This window comes from Micropterus dolomieu, linkage group LG09 (assembly GCF_021292245.1).
Source record: "Micropterus dolomieu isolate WLL.071019.BEF.003 ecotype Adirondacks linkage group LG09, ASM2129224v1, whole genome shotgun sequence".
In the NCBI taxonomy this organism is placed as follows: Eukaryota; Metazoa; Chordata; class Actinopteri; order Centrarchiformes; family Centrarchidae; genus Micropterus; species Micropterus dolomieu.
This window is the reverse complement of record NC_060158.1, coordinates 29,609,778-29,626,338: the sequence shown is the minus strand read 5'-3', so window position 1 is coordinate 29,626,338 and position 16,561 is coordinate 29,609,778. Positions and strand designations below refer to the sequence as shown.

Genomic DNA, 16,561 nt, shown 5'->3' with positions numbered 1-16,561 from the left:
AAATCCTATAGTGACGGTGTCTGTCCCCCGACCATCGAAATTATTTAAAAAGGTAAACAGAAGAGGAGCTGTGCATAAAAACCTCATAGAAATTAAAACCACAAGAGCAATAGTGCAAACGAATAGGAGAGTTAAATGTGGACTCTTAAACATCAGATCTCTCTCCTCTAAAGGTGTACTAGTAAATGAATTAATATCAGATTATGATATTGATTTATTTTGTCTTACTGAAACCTGGCTGGGTGATGGAGAATATGTTAGCCTAAATGAATCCACCCCTCCCAGTCATATTAATACTCACATTCCTCGAGGCACAGGCCGAGGAGGTGGAGTTGCAGCTATCTTCCACTCTAGCCTACTAATCAGCTCTAAACCTAAACTAAATTATAACTCATCCAATTTGGAAATCACCGCAACCAATTCTTTTTGTTATAGTGTATCGAGCACCTGGTACGAACTCTGAATTTGCAGAGTTTTTGTCAACTTTAGTCCTTAAAACGGACAAGTTATTATTGTAGGGGATTTTAATATTCATGTGGACGTTGAGAATGACAGCTTCAGTACTGCGTTTATCTCTCTGTTAGATTCCATTGGCTTCTCTCAGAGTGTTCATGAACCGACTCACTGTTTTAACCACACACTCGATTTTGTTTTGGTATATGGGATTGAAATTGAACATTTAATAGTGTTCCCACAGAATCCCTCTTTATCTGACCACTGTTTGATAACTTTTGAGTTTGTATTGCTGAACTTTGCTTCCCTCAATCTTTACCAAGTAACTGCTTAAAGAAGTTTTACCCCTGGTCAGCACTTCTATACTAAGTACTGTACCACAGTACTTTAAAGTAGCAGTAATTAAACCTTCTCTGAAAAAGCCCAAACTTGATCCGGATGTTTTAGCCAACTATAGACCTATATCTAACCTTCCATTTCTCTCTAAGATCCTGGAGAAAGCAGTTGCTAAACAGCTGTGTGACATTGTACATAGCAATAATTTATTTGAGGATTTTCAGTCAGGATTTAGAGCTCATCATAGCACAGAGACAGCACTGGTGAAAATTACTAATGAACTCCTCATTGCATCAGACAAAGGACTTGTCTCTGTACTGGTTTTATTAGATCTTAGTGCTGCATTTGATACCATTGACCATCAGATCCTATTGCAGAGACTGGAACATTTCATTGGCATTACAGGAACCGCTCTAAGCTGGTTTAAGTCCTATTTATCAGATCAATTTCAGTTTGTACATGTTAACAATGAGTCCCCCATGCATGCCAAAGTTAGTCATGGAGTTCCACAAGGATCTGTCCTCGGACCAATCCTCTTCACTTTATATATGCTTCCTTTAGGCAATATTATCAGGAAATATTCTATAAACTTTCATTGTTATGCAGATGATACTCCGTTATATCTATTGATCAAGCCAGATGAAACTCATCAGTTAGCTAAACTTCAAATGTGCCTTCAGGATATTAAAACCTGGATGACCTGTAATTTTGTAATGTTAAACTCAGATAAAACTGAAGTTATTGTTCTGGGGCCCAAGCACCTCCGTGCTGCATTATCTAAAGATATAGTTTCCCTTGATGGCATCGATCCTGGCCTCCAGCATCACTGTGAGGAATCTTGGTGTTATTTTTGATCAGGACATGTCGTTTAAGTCTCACATTAAGCAAATTTCAAGGACCGCCTTTTTTCACCTACGTAATATTGCGAAAATCAGGAACATCCTGTCTAAAAATGATGCAGTCCATGCATTCCATGCATTTGTTACTTCTAGGCTGGATTACTGCAATTCCTTATTATCAGGCTGCTCGAAAAAATCCATTAAGTCTCTCCAAGTGATCCAGAATGCTGCAGCACGTGTTCTGACAGGAACCAGGAAAGGAGATCACATTTCTCCTGTCTTAACTTCTCTGCATTGGCTTCCAGTAAAATCCAGAATAGAATTTAAAATCATCTTACCTACAAAGCTCTTAATGGTCAGGCACCATCTTATCTTAAAGGGCTCATAGTACCTTACTACCCCACCAGAGCACTGCGCTCCCAGAATGCAGGGTTACTTGTGGTTCCTAGAGTCTCCAAAAGTAGAATGGAAGCCAGAGCGTTCAGCTATCAAGCTCCTCTCCTGTGGAACCAGGTTCCAGTTTGGGTTCAGGAGGCAGACACCATCTCCACATTTAAGAGTAGGCTTAAGATTTTCCTTTTAGATAAAGCTTATAGTTAGGGCTGGCTCAGGTGAGTCCTGAACCATCCCTTAGTTATGCTGCTATAGGCCTAGACTGCCGGGGGACTTCCCATGATGCACTGAGGTCCTCTCTCCTCTACTTTCTCTCCCTCTGTATGCAACCTCATCCCATTATTGCATGTTACTAACTCGACTTCTCCCCTTTCTAGTAGTCTTGTGCTTTCTCGTCCCTCTCCTCTCTCCTCCTATCACTTCCTGCAGGTTTTCTGGCTCTGGAGCTGTGGAGTCTGGATCTGTGGCTGCGGGTCACCTGCTGCCCCCGTGTTCCTGTTCGACACCCTCTATATAACTATTGTTACTAGTCCTATTGTTATTATTGTTATTATAATCATTAACATTACTGTAAATATCTGTACCATTTTTCATTTAGTCTATAGCAACATCACCTTTACTGTCTGTACCTCTGTGTGTATATTGTAGGCTGCCTCCCTCCCCTCTCTCTCCTTCCATCGCTCTCTCTCTCTCTCTCTCTCTCTCTGTCTCTCACCCCCAACCGGTCGAGGCAGATGGCCGCCCACCCTGAGCCATGGTTCTGCTCGAGGTTTCTGCCTCTTAAAAGGAAGTTTTTCCTTGCCTCTGTCGCCTAGTACTTGCTCTTGGTGGGAACTGTTGGGCTTCTGTAAATAACATCACACAGTACGGTCTAGACCTGCTCTCTTATGAGAAGCGCTGTGACATAACTGTTGTTGATATCCATCAAGGTTTGACGTGCTGTGCGTTCAGAGATGGTGTTCTGCATACCTTGGTTGTAACGAGTGGTTATTTGAGTTACTTTTGCCTTTCCGTCATCTGGAACCAGTCTGCCCATTCTCCTCTGACATTAACGAAGCATTTTCTTCCACACAACTGCCGCTCACTGGATATTTTTTAGACCATCCTCTGTAAACCCTACAGATGGTTGTGCGTGAAAATCCCAGTAGATCAGCAGTTTCTGAAATACTCAGACTAGCATGTCTGGCACCAACAACCATGCCACGTTCAAAGTCACTTAAATCCCCTTTCTTCCCCATTCTGATGCTCACTTTGAACTTCACCAGGTTGTCTTGACCACATCTACATGCCTAAATGCATTGAGTTGCTGCTATGTGATTGGCGGATGTGTGTTAACAAGCAATGGAACAAGTGTACCTAATTAAGTGTAATAAAGTGTTTATATGTGTGTGTGTGTGTGTGTGTGTCTTACCCCTCGTGTCATCCTCAAGCTCAGGTCCTCTATCGTGTTCCTTCTTGATATTGCTGTTTATTTGGATTCCCACATCTATCACTTTTTTATGCTTATACTAAACCTGGTGTGCACAATGTCCCTGTCTAACGCATTACCAGATTTATACTATCGTTGGTAACGATGAGAAATGAGAACCAGAGTAACTGAATCTCCAGACAGAACATCACTGTTGTCATCAACTCAAGCAGTTCACACTCACACACACACACACACAAACACACAGAGCCCCCACACAACATCTGCCCGCCAAAGCAGTCAACCTGGGGAAACATTGTGCTCCTCTTACACTTAGAAGAGCGTTTAAAGTTTAAAATGTTTGATTTCTTATTTTTGGATTATCCATAATCATTTAAAAAAATGAAGCATTCCGTTTTAAAAGTTCAATAAAAGCACGATGTTTCAATGTTTCAATCAATAATTGTGTTAATAATCAAGATCTCCATTATAGCCAAAATGATGATGATTTTTGCCATAATCGAGCAGCCCTACAGCAAACAACAAAAAATTTACAAAAAATAAAAATATAAAATAAAAAAATATAAAATAAATTAAGGGGATTAAATCAAAAAACAATGGAGGTAACTCAGAGTCTTAAGGCACCATTCCTTTCCAGTTTTTTCAACGACTGAACAAAAATCTTCAGATCATTTATAAAAGCTTTAAAATATCTACACTTATGAATATAAATTGTGAAATATTAGCTATTATGATGAACCTCTTTCATTTTAGGAAACAGTGGAAATGATAGAAATATAGTTCGAACTTTGAAGGTGTCCACTCTTGAAAATATCTCAGACAAAATCTTTCTTTTCAGATGAAGAGGAAAACATTCTGTCGTCATTAATGACCTCAAAATTATGTAATTACTTCTACTATCTAAGAAATTGTACTTTGACCCAGGAACAGCGTTTGACCATATCTTGGAAAAATACAGCGAAAAAAAGCTAGATGACTCATTTTGCATTCCAGTCAATGGAGCGCAGCCACAAAAGTGTCGGACCTCAGTTAGAGCGAGTCCTATACTGCGCTGTGATTGGACAGCTCTGTATTCGGGGCGTGGCTTAGCGAACATCTAGACTAATTATGGTATTCCTTTACCACCAAAGGAATGTTTCTTAGTTTTTGATGCAGTCCCTTCTGGTGTCCTAATGCTAAAGTTTTTGCCTCTCCTATCTAATGGGAAATCTTGCTTGTCAACTTCCGTCAAACTGATGAACCATTGTTCACTTCTTCCCTACACAGTTATAGTTTGGAATCTTAACATGGCAGAGTACTCTGTGCAAGGAACAACCATAGACTGTGGGAACAACTAGGCGAACGTAAGAGAAGGGTCCAGCTGCAGCCTGCAGACAAACCATAGACTGTATATAAAAACCATAGACAAATGTGACGGAAGTTGACGGAAGTTGAACTTCCATATATGGGTTGTCCCAGAAGCCACCGCGCACAAAACGTGATGACGTTTATCTCGACCGCTCAGTTGTTAAATAAAAAAAAGAGCTGGCTTTTGCCACACAAGTTTTTTTTAACCAACAAAGTCTCATTCAAAATGCTTCACAGATTTTATCCCACTAACGGTTACCTGCAAAAACTGAAAAAGGACTTTCTGTGGAGAACTCAATGAAAGACTGGTGCATTTATTTTGGTCTTGCCCACATACCAAGAAACTTTGGAGTAAAGTTTCTCAATTTATTGTTGTCCATATTTACCCTCAATTTGCATTGCGGTGGGGAAAATGTATTGTTTGGATTCACTAAACATGACAAAAAATTAAAAAGAAACCAAGCTTTTTGGAGCTTGCTGCTAACATTAAGCACTATGTTCTTTCAATATCTAAGTGTAAAAACAAAAAAGCTGTTAAATCATATGACCTCTGTAAGCTTTACAAGATATTTATTAAAAGACACTTTTTTTTTTTTTTTTGCTTTTGTTAAAATTATACTTTCTTTCCATAACCCTTGACCTCCCTGGCCTATTTGTGATATGTCCATAGACTTTACCGATGTACAGAAGATGTTGTTTTCCTGCTGTATATCCTAATTTTGAATAAAGTTTTTGGAAAATAAATAAATAAATAAATAAAAAAAAAGAACTGTTAAAAAAAGAGGTGTTAAGTGTCAACGTAGTAATCAGTGTACATTATGTGTTAATATTTACTATACTATAATTATATATTGTTAATATAGTATATTTATACTATAATTCCTGCAAATACTTTTTTTGTAATAGCCTAATGATGATAATAAAGCAATGTTTCAATTCATACCACTATATATATATATCTCTTATTTCTTCCAAAGTGATTTTAAGTTTCACAAACCAAGAATATTCTGTAATGTTACATAACGAGCCAGATGTGTCAGATTTAGGTTAAAACGTAACATTACTGAGAATTTATTGACAGAATAACAGCGGTACGAACATTATCAGCTGTTGCTGGACACGTCTGCTGTGTTGGCTGCAGTGGTCTGTGTGACTGGGCCTGGGGGAGCTAACCGTAGCTAGCTAGCTATTCCTGACAGCCCCCCGAAGTATATTCCTCTTACCCCAACCAGGGTATGTGCCTAAAGTTATTGATTATATGCATGTCGACCGGTTAACTCTACAGCGGCGCACATATTTAAAGTTCTGTTGTTGGCTTCTAGAGAATAAAATGGTTTGCATTAGGATCCATCATGTACGTAAGCCGAGATGAATGTCATCGGTCTGCAGGCTGCAGCTGGATATACTTGGAACGGAAAAATCTAGTATAATTGCAAGAAAGATGTATAGAGATATATCCAAGTAATTATTGTTTTAACAATCTCCCCATATTGCTGCACCGAAATGAGACCTTATTTTGTTTTCTATAGGCTTTTTACTAACTGGTACCCCCATTCTCCTTTCTGTTTATTCATTTATTTTCATTTATTTCCTGTGTTTGTAAGACTGGTTTTTGATTTGTACCAAGTGATCTATTCTTTGTTGTATGTTAATGTGTCATAACAATAGTAATAAAAAAAAAATACTTGGAACGGAACGCACCCCCTCCGTTCCGTGACGGAGTGGAAAGAGTCCGGTTTGAGAAAGGCCCCAAAAGTAATTGAATCAGCGAATCAGCTCGCCTGTTAAACCAGTTCACTTTTCAAATATGAACTTTAAAAATGTAACAAATATATATGGTTGCTTGAAGTGCTAATACTGTTGGAAAAAATGAGTTTTAGCAATGGAGATACCTAAACTACAAGAGAAATTGTTTTTACCACGACGCCTACCCATATGACGTCTCAGTCTGCGACGGTGAAGAGTTGAAAGACCCTGCAGAGTGTAACCGATGCCAAGATGCTAATTGCACACTAACATTACAGACAGGCAACGTTTAATATTTTCTCCTAAAATGCGTATTATTTGTGCGTGGTAACATCATTAAACAGGTAGGTAACTAAATTCTGCTCTGAAAGCTAATGTTTGATTTATTTAAAGTTGAATAGACCGTCAGCTGTTAGAGATTGGGTCCATTTATTCTCACGTGCTTAAGGGACGTGCTCCGTTACATGTTGTGCAGTTCTTTTGTGCTTTAATTTGTTATGGACACGCAATGTTATTATTTTAAATTTATTTGGAAAGTCATAAAATCTCACAGAACAATCTGTGAAGTTAAGCAAACGTGTCACCTTCATGCCTTTTGAAAAGGAACTGACAGATCTGACAACAAGGACTACAGCCAGCCATTTAATTATGGCAGTTATGTTTGTGTGCATTGTAAAAAAACAACAGCTATTGTATATTGTGTTTAACAGTGACTGTAATTTAGTCTACAGTACCACTGCTCCTTTTCTGCAGAGATGTCGTGTTTTGGTGGTGATCCCAATTTCTGCCCAGAATGTGGGAACATTCTTCCTCTTCCAGGAATGCAGGACACAGTCCGCTGTCCCCGCTGCTCCTTCTGCATCCCTGTAACAGGTACCAACTTTTTGTCATGTCCTGCACACTCTCTGAACACCCCATCCCAGTTACATAGAATGTTAATGACATATTTATTGTATGTGGTGTGTATACAGTTTGTATATTATATCAATGGAAGAATGCTTACTGATTCTACTTTTATTGCATTTTTGTTCTTTACCATTCCTGTGTGCTGCTGTGCCAACACCAATTTCCCTACAGGGATTAATAAAGGAATATGTTATCACAGTCGATGAGTGTGATGACTGGAGACATTTCTATTGAATCATAGGAGCAGAGAAGCTCACATTTAGAGGGCTGGTTAAACAAATTACAAAAACCTATTTTCTTACTTTCCTCTGCTGGTATTTATCCATTCAGATAGTTTGTAATCCACACACCTCACTGTGAACAATTTTCGTTTGGGAATATAGATTTAGATTGATTATCCCATTCATGTATTTTATTGTCCAGAGATCTCGGGCCATGAGATCCGCTCTACAGTCATCTTCAACCCTGTGGAGCAGTCGTCAGTGGCTCTAGAGGACAAGGAGGACTCTGAACTGAAGGGACCTGTGGTAAGACCAGTCTTGTCTGCTACTCACTGACTGCTGTTGACGGTAACAACTGTACACTGTGTTAATGAGGTTACCTGCTCCCTTTAGATTGACAGACGCTGCTCTCGTTGTAATAAAGAAGGGATGATTTACCACACCAGGCAGATGAGGTCTGCAGATGAAGGACAGACTGTCTTCTTCACATGTGTAAACTGCAGGTAATCAATATGAACACTTTATGTTAAGGAACTTGATTGCAGCATTTTGTGCTGCTGCGTGATCATTTTGTGATTTCCATGTTACAGGTATCAAGAGAAGGAGGACTCCTGAAAAGAAATCCAGCCCACCTTGTCCATTCCCCCACATGCATTTGCTCTCATGTCTGCCAGTGCTGATTTCAGATGGTTGGATGCTTTCTCAACACATGTATTGTAAATATAAGGGTGAAGGAGCAAACGCCTCACTGGGCCTCTCCCCCAAAGCTTTCAGTTGTGTCTCAGTCTTCACTCAGTTTTCTTGGAAGTAGTGTATCTCACTTGTCATAGATGATCTTCTACAGATAAAAAAACAACGTGGTACAGCTGAAAGCTGCAGAAAGAGCTTGTAAGATGACCATAGGAATTTCTTTTGTTAAACTACATTTTCCAAGGTCAAGAATGAAGAACTTTAATGCTTTACAAAACTTGTTAATTTAAGATGTGACATTTTTACAACTAAAATTGTTTATAATAAAATGTTGTTAAAGCTGCATGAATGTGTTTTGGCCTCTTGGGGCATCAAGCAAGCTGTAAACACAACATTGGCATATTATCAGTTTTGTCCAATATTCACCTTTTTAGCTCTTGTAGTGTGATCACATTCTGGTTTGGTCAACATCTGGTTCTTTAGCTGCTAAACGCACAACTGTTCACTAGCTTGTTGCTCTCTGCAGGTTGGCGCTGGACAGGAAGTGTGCAGTGGTTTTACATACAGGTGCTGGTCATATAATTAGAATATCATCAAAAAGTTGATTTATTTCAGTAATTCCATTCAAAAAGTGAAACTTGGATATTATATTCATTTGTTACACACAGACTGATATATTTCAAATGTTTATTTCATTTAATTGTGATGATTAAAACTGACAACTAATGAAAATCCCAAATTCAGCATCTCTGAAAATTAGAATATTACTTAAGACCAATACAAAAAAAGGATTTTTAGAAATGTTGGCCAACATGAAAAGTATGAGCATGTACAGCACTCAATACTTAGTTGGGGCTCCTTTTGCCTGAATTACTGCAGCAATGCGGCGTGGCATGGAGTCCATCAGTCTGTGACACTGCTCAGGTGTTATGAGAGCCCAGGTTGCTCTGATAGTGGCCTTCAGCTCTTCTGCATTGTTGGGTCTGGCGTATTGCATCTTCCTCTTCACAATACCCCATAGATTTTCTATAGGATTAAGGTCAGGCCAGTTTGCTGGCCAATTAAGAACAGGGATACCATGGTCCTTAAACCAGGAAGCGTGAAGTGCTCTAAAACTTCTTGGTAGACGGCTGCGTTGACCTTGGACCTCAGAAAACACAGTGGACCAACACCAGCAGATGACATGGCACCCAAACCATCACTGACTGTGGAAACTTTACACTGGACTTCAAGCAACGTGGATTCTGTGCCTCTCCTCTCTTCCTCCAGACTCTGGAAGTATTTCCTGAATGTGTGTGATTGCTGTGCGTCTTGAAGCTGATTGGTTTTAATTAATTGATAATCATATGAAAACTCATTGGCCTTAATGGGAGTAAATGGAAGTTTTAAATACTTCTGTATTAGGCTTTAATGCATTACCATATATTACTCATATACTATACATACATGTTGTAGTAATGAGCCTTATCAGGTGATCAGTGTGCAGCAGAACAGTTTGCAGTTTGAGTGGCAATTATACCATGTACAAGTGCTGAGTTATAAATACAATGAGACTGAATGGGCCTCCATAGGCTTTAAAGCAATATTATGTAGTGATTCAAAACTGGTATCTAAAAAAAGAGCTTCAAGACCATTTTGATGGTACACTGACTTGTAATAGGGATAATGGCGTCTCTGCCACTCTGGGTCGGGAGCGCCTGGTATTACAACCAAGGAGCTGATCGTTGATTTTAGGAAGAAGGAGATAAAGAAACACACTCCTGTCTACATCGGTGGAGCAGGTGAACAGTTTCAGGTTCCTAGGAATCGGCATAACAGAGAACCTGACATGGTCGTCTCACATCTCCACGCTGGTGAAGAAACCTCAGAAATGACTGGATTTCTTGAGGAAGCTTAAGAAGGCCAAATTCCCAAAGTTCTTGTCAGCTTTTACAGAGGAGCAATAGAAAGCATAGTGAGCAGTAACTAAGTGCGTTTACAAAAGGAATGTACTTAAGTACAAGTTAGAGGTATTTGTACTGTGTATCATGCCACTTTCCACTTCTATTCCACCACATCTCAGAGGGAGATATTGTACTTTTAACTTCACTACAGTTATCTGAGAGCTTCGGTTACTAGTTACTTTACAAAGTAAGATTTTTACACACAAAACATATGAATAATTTAAAAAAATGTGATGATTTGCTATAAATTAAACTACTCAGTTTATACAAGTACAGGTAGTACATTGGCTAATTGACAGAAATTTAATTGGCAATTTTGATAATCACTTTTCATGTAAAAATTTGTTCCAGCTTCAGAAATGTGAAGATCTGCTGCTTTTCCTTCTGATTATTTAACTTATATTTAATCATGTTTAGTTTAGACTGAGTACGGTCTAGACCTGCTCTTTTATGAAAAGCGCTGTGAGATAACTGTTGTTGTGATTTGGCGCTATATAAATAAAATTGAATTGAAATTGAATTGAACAAAGCAAGCACTGTGAAGGCTCTGTGTAACTGTGATGACTAATGTCACCATTTTCAGAATTTTTTACAATCGATCAATGGAGAAAATAATCAACAGATTAATCCATAATGAAAAAGTCATTCATTGCAAATTGATGCAAAATAGTTCAACTTCAATCAACTACATGAATGCATGAGTAATAATAATCTAATATATAGTAGCATAATAGTCACAGGGGACATTTTTCTTTCTGCTTTGAGTACTTTTATTTTTAATACAAAAGTACATTTTCCTGATCCTATTTACATACTTTTACTTAAGTAACATCAGTGCAGTAGCCTACTTTTACTTGTAACATAGGATTTTTACAGTGAAGTATTAGTACTTTTACTTAAGTAAAGGATCTGAATACCTAATTGACCACAGGCAGCAGGTGATAAAAACTGCTCAGGAGATCATTGCCCATCCATGGCCGTGGGAAGAGGTTTTAAGTTGGGGATGCTGTAGTGGGAGGTGCATTTTTTCGTGTCAGGTGGACACCTCTTAATAACGTCTAAGTCTAATAACACAGTAAACACACAATAATAAGAATCAAACATATTTATACCAGTCTTGTAACCCGACTCCGTTGCACACATCAGACACACAAATAGCCAAGACATAGTTAAACAGCGGTAAAGAAAAAATCCACAAAAGCAAATATTTTTAACAGCACATATACATTAGCCTAGGTTATTTAAGCTTCTGGCTCTGTCAGGGCGCAGACATACAGTCACAGAACACAGCTAACAAGAACATAAAAAATACCTACGCATAATTAAAACGGTTCGCAGGCTGGCAGCACAGCAGACACAAACATATCCAAATAGGTACATTTTCACCGTTTCAAAATCCCAATTTGCAAAGCACACAATAATATAACCAAATAAATTTTTTCAGCAAAATTATCAGTGTGAAATGAATGCGTATGTTATGTTAAACTGCTCAGCGGCAGCTCATAATAAACCAAACGTTTTATCTTGAGCAGGGTGCTCCTGTTACATTACTCCAAATGTGGCTTGGCGCTCAGGAGTTGAGTAGATAAAGTCTCTCATGAGGGAATGGATGTCCAAAGCATTCAAAATGACTGTGGACATTCATCAGGGAAAAGTGTGTGTGGTTGTGTCCGAAATCACCCACTACTCACTGCTTGCCATTTTGTAGTGCTGTCCAAATGTATAGTGATAATTATTATACCCTATATAGTCCACTCAATGTATCCCAGAATGCATTTTGAAAAGTAGTGTACAACCGATGGTCACTAACCAAGCTGTATATACCATCATGCATTGCACTGATAGATAAAACTGACTGCTACAACTCTCACTGTGGTACACTGAGATTCTCTGGTGACATCGCAAAGCATTTTGAGCTGGAGATTAAGGCGGTCTGTGTCCAGCTCCTTGGGAAGCTAAAGGGGCTCCAAAACAGTTCCTCCTCCTGCTGCCACTATAACTGCCCTCTTTCAGCTCGCTGCTAGTGTCATATTCTCTTGATCAAACCGTCTCTTCAGCTCAGCTGACACCTAGTCAACAGCATGGTAAAACTCATGTCGCCAAATCACTGTTGCTGTGTTGTGCACCACTGCCTCTGGTTCAATGTTTTGGCAAAAGCGGCCCGGGGTTCTGCTCACTCTTGCAGTGGTGTCTGGCATTTTCAGGTCTATGTCTATGTCTGAGGCACATGCTTCAACCTAGTGGACCATCTCCTTCACAGTGTCATCATTATGAAGTGCCGCTATGCGATCTCACATTCGCACATTCAAGTGCACCAAGGGCACTTGCTTTGAAGCTCTGCAGGCTCTGTGCCACTGCCTCGCAGGGTTCGAACAGTGCTTGGCCACAGAGAAGACCGAAAAATGTTCTCCCTTTTCGGGCTTGGTTCCACAGTCCCCCAATCTTTGATCTGCTGCCCTCTGAGAATCTTTTTGTCATCTTTCAGCAAATTGAGTGTAGCCAGAAGAGTACTGTCAAAGAAACAGACACGTTTGATGGCTGTGGCGTGGATGCACCATCTCATCGGGCAAAGGCCTAGGATGTTAACCGCAACCGAAAAGCCACTCAAAAAGCTGTTTGCTGTTCTCCAATTACAGTAGCAACACCCGTACAAAGTTCAAAGTATCGGCCACAAGGCTCACTTCACAAGCAACTTTTTGGAGAACCAGTCCAGCGCATCGTTGTTAGTGTACATACATTGACTGAGGGCACAATTCTTTGAGGCGAGCCTGCACTCCTGAAAAGCACCCGGACATATTACTGGCTCCATCAAAGCAGTATGCTACAAGGCGTTCGATTGGAATGTTCAGTCTCAAAAACATATTCTTGATGCAGGAGAAAAGAGTTTTGATGAACAGGCGAATAGCTGAATAGCATGGGCAAACTGTTGGATAATTTCACTTTGTATGGTGTTGGACATCCAGTTGCCTCTTCTCATCACCCACTCTCATTCTTTAGGGAGATAATAGGTTTGTTCCAACATCAGTTCGTAAAGGATTCCATCACGAGTGGTGTCAACCCTGCCCAGAAATCTGAACAGTAGTTCCAAAACATGTCGAGCAGTCCTCTGCTGTTCAGCAAGCGCATCAGACAGGAGAGAATTGATGGGCACATTATCCAAAGCAGCGTGTCTTTGAACTGAAACCATGTGTAACTTGGATCATTCATGTTCCTTGAATTTTGCAGTGGCTTTACGCCAGTTTCCAAAGCCGCCTGACACGAATGGGTTGTCTGCCCCAAAACTGTCTGCATTGATGTTTTTTTTCTATTGCTTTCAGACAAACAAAACACAAAACTCGACTGGTCTCAGCCACGTAATGCAGCCACTTCCAAGCTGGTGTGAATGCACGATTGAAAGTTTCTGTTCCAAAGTCTACTAGGAAAAACAAAGTTAGATGGCTGGAAAGGCTCCTCGAATGCAGCTAGCAGGCTAAATCCACCACCAGTGCTTGCAGCATTGCATGTAGGAGCGGCGGGCTCGTGAGGGTTTTTACAGCAGTTCTTGGCGGTCTCTGAGGCAAAACTAGCAGTCCTACTAGGCGGTGGCGAAGAGCTGGTCGGTGTCGGGATGCTTTCCTGTGCTTTCTGGATCTTTTTAGAAGCTGGTGTACCAAATGTGAATGTAAATGTAAATGTAAATGCTCTGTATTTGTATAGCGCCTTTCTAGTCTTTTGACCACTCAAAGCGCTTTTACTCTACATCTGCATTCACCAGTCACACACATTCATTCACTGAGCCTAAGTGCTCAAACAGAAACTAACATTCACACACATTCATACACTGGCGGAACAGCCACTGGGGACAATTTGGGGTTCAGCATAAGAAATCCACAATTATTTTCTATGTCATTATCATACCTAGCTACCTTCACGTCTACACTAGCTAAGCTACAGTAGGCTACATGACATCAGTTGACAATGATGCTTTGCGTTATTTTAATAATGAATAATTATTCAGTTTTGCTCAGTCTTCAGGAGCGATACTGCAGCAGAAGTGCCAGCAGAAGGCTACCGTAACAAAGACAGTGTTATTGTGAGCGAGAGTGAATTATTTAAATCAAAGGTAAACAGAAGAGGAGCTGTACATAAAAACCTCATAAAAATTAAAACCACAAGAGCAATAGTGCAAAACAATAGGAAAATTAAATGTGGACTCTTAAACATCAGATCTCTCTCTTCTGAAGGTGTACTATTAAATGAACTAATATCAGATTATGATATTGATTTATTTTGTCTTACTGAAACCTGGCTGGGTGATGGAGAATATGTTAGCCTAAATGAATCCACCCCTCCCAGTCATATTAATACTCACACAATACAATACATTCCTCGAGGCACAGGCCGAGGAGGTGGAGTTGCAGCTATCTTCCACTCTAGCCTACTAATCAGCTCTAAACCTAAACCAAACTATAACTCATTTGAAAGCCTTGTTCTTTCACACCCAATTTGGAAATCACTGCAACCAATTCTTTTCGTTATAGTGTACCGGGGACCTGGTCCGTACTCTGAATTCTTATCTGTTATTTGTCAACTTTAGTCCTTAAAACGGACAAAGTTATTATTGTAGGGGATTTTAATATTCATGTGGACGTTGAGAATGACAGCTTCGGTACTGCATTTGTCTCTCTGTTAGATTCCATTGGCTTCTCTCAGAGTGTTTGTGAACCGACTCACTGTTTTAACCACACCCTCGACCTTGTTTTGGTGTACGGTATTGAAATTGAACATTTAATAGTGTTCCCACAGAATCCCTCTTTATCTGACCACTGTTTGATAACTTTTGAGTTTGTATTGCTGAACTACACGCCATTGGGTAAAATTTTCTATACAAGATGTCTGTCTGCTGTCGCTAAATTTAAGGATGCGATTCCATCAGCTCTAAATTCATTATCAGATCACAAAGTAACGGAGGACTCCTATGCTAATTTCAGTCGCTCCCAAATCGACCATCTTGTTGATAGTGCTGCAGGTTCGCTGCAAATGACACTCGACTCTGTAGCCCCTCTAAAAAAGAAAATAATAGGCCCTCCGTAATGCCAGAGCAGCGTACTACTCAGACAAACAGAGCAAAATAAGAACAACCCCAGGTTTCTTTTCAGCACTGTAGCCAGGCTGACAGAGAGTCACAGCTCTATTGAGCCAAGTATTCCCATAGCTCTCAGTAGTTACGACTTCATGAGCTTCTTTAATGATAAAATTCTAACTATTAGAAACAAAATTCACCAAGACCTGCCCTCAACTGGCACCGACTTATCTCTAAACTCAGGAACCTTAGAAACAGCTGTAGAACCAGATATATGTTGATCCTGATCAAATATAATTCCAAGATTCCTCACAGTGGTGCTGGAGGCCAGGGCGATGCCATCAAGGGAAACTATATATATCTTTAGATAATGCGTCACAGAGGTGCTTAGGCCCCAGAACAATAACTTCAGTTTTATCTGAGTTTAACATTACAAAATTACAGGTCATCCAGGTTTTAACATCCTGAAGGCACATTTGAAGTTTAGCTAACTGATGAGTTTCATCTGGTATGGTCGATAGATATAACTGAGTATCATCTGCATAACAATGAAAGTTTATGGAATATTTCCTGATAATATTGCCTAAAGAAAGCATATATAAAGTGAAGAGGATTAGTCCGAGGACAGATCCTTGTGGAACTCCATGACTAACTTTGGCATGCATGGAGGACTCATCGTTAACATGTACAAACTGAAATTGATCTGATAAATAGGACTTAAACCAGCTTAGAGCGGTTCCTGTAATGCCAATGAAATGTTCCAGTCTCTGCAATAGGATCTGATGGTCAATGGTATCAAATGCAGCACTAAGATCTAATAAAACCAGTACAGAGACAAGTCCTTTGTCTGATGCAATAAGGAGGTCGTTAGTAATTTTCACCAGTGCTGTCTCTGTGCTATGATGAGCTCTAAATCCTGACTGAAAATCCTCAAATAAACTATTGCTCTGTAGAAAGTCACACTGCTGTTTAGCAACTGCTTTCTCCAGGACCTTAGAGAGAAATGGAAGGTTAGATATAGGTCTATAGTTGGCTAAAACATCCGGATCAAGTTTGGGCTTTTTCAGAAGAGGTTTCATTACAGCTACTTTAAAGTACTGTGGTACATAGCCTGTTGATAGAGATAGATTGATCATATCTAGTATAGAAGTGCTGACTAAGGGTAAAACATCTTTAAGCAGCCTAGTCGGGATGGG

The 16,561-nt window shown here is 39.7% G+C and overlaps 2 protein-coding genes across 2 annotated transcripts in view; both read left to right on the top strand.

Moving 5' to 3' along the window:
* Window positions 1-16,561, top strand: part of LOC123976309 (ankyrin repeat and MYND domain-containing protein 2-like) — an 817,726-nt gene that overhangs the window by 293,383 nt on the left and 507,782 nt on the right. The window lies entirely within an intron of this gene.
* polr1h (RNA polymerase I subunit H) lies at window positions 6,729-8,703 on the top strand. Its single transcript, XM_046058391.1, has 5 exons — window positions 6,729-6,887; window positions 7,297-7,416; window positions 7,873-7,976; window positions 8,064-8,173; window positions 8,261-8,703. The coding sequence occupies exons 2-5, from the start codon at window positions 7,299-7,301 to the stop codon at window positions 8,283-8,285; spliced, it is 357 nt and encodes a 118-aa protein (XP_045914347.1). The 5' UTR covers window positions 6,729-6,887; window positions 7,297-7,298; the 3' UTR covers window positions 8,286-8,703.

What these genes read in the sequence shown, in the direction of transcription:
- polr1h (XM_046058391.1), top strand. Translation starts at nt 7,299, where the DNA reads ATGTCGTGTTTTGGTGGTGATCCCAATTTCTGCCCAGAATGTGGGAAC. An exon ending in CTTCTGCATCCCTGTAACAG is followed by an intron (nt 7,417 to 7,872) that starts GTACCAACTTTT and finishes TTTATTGTCCAG; the next exon opens with AGATCTCGGGCCATGAGATC. An exon ending in CTGAACTGAAGGGACCTGTG is followed by an intron (nt 7,977 to 8,063) that starts GTAAGACCAGTC and finishes TGCTCCCTTTAG; the next exon opens with ATTGACAGACGCTGCTCTCG.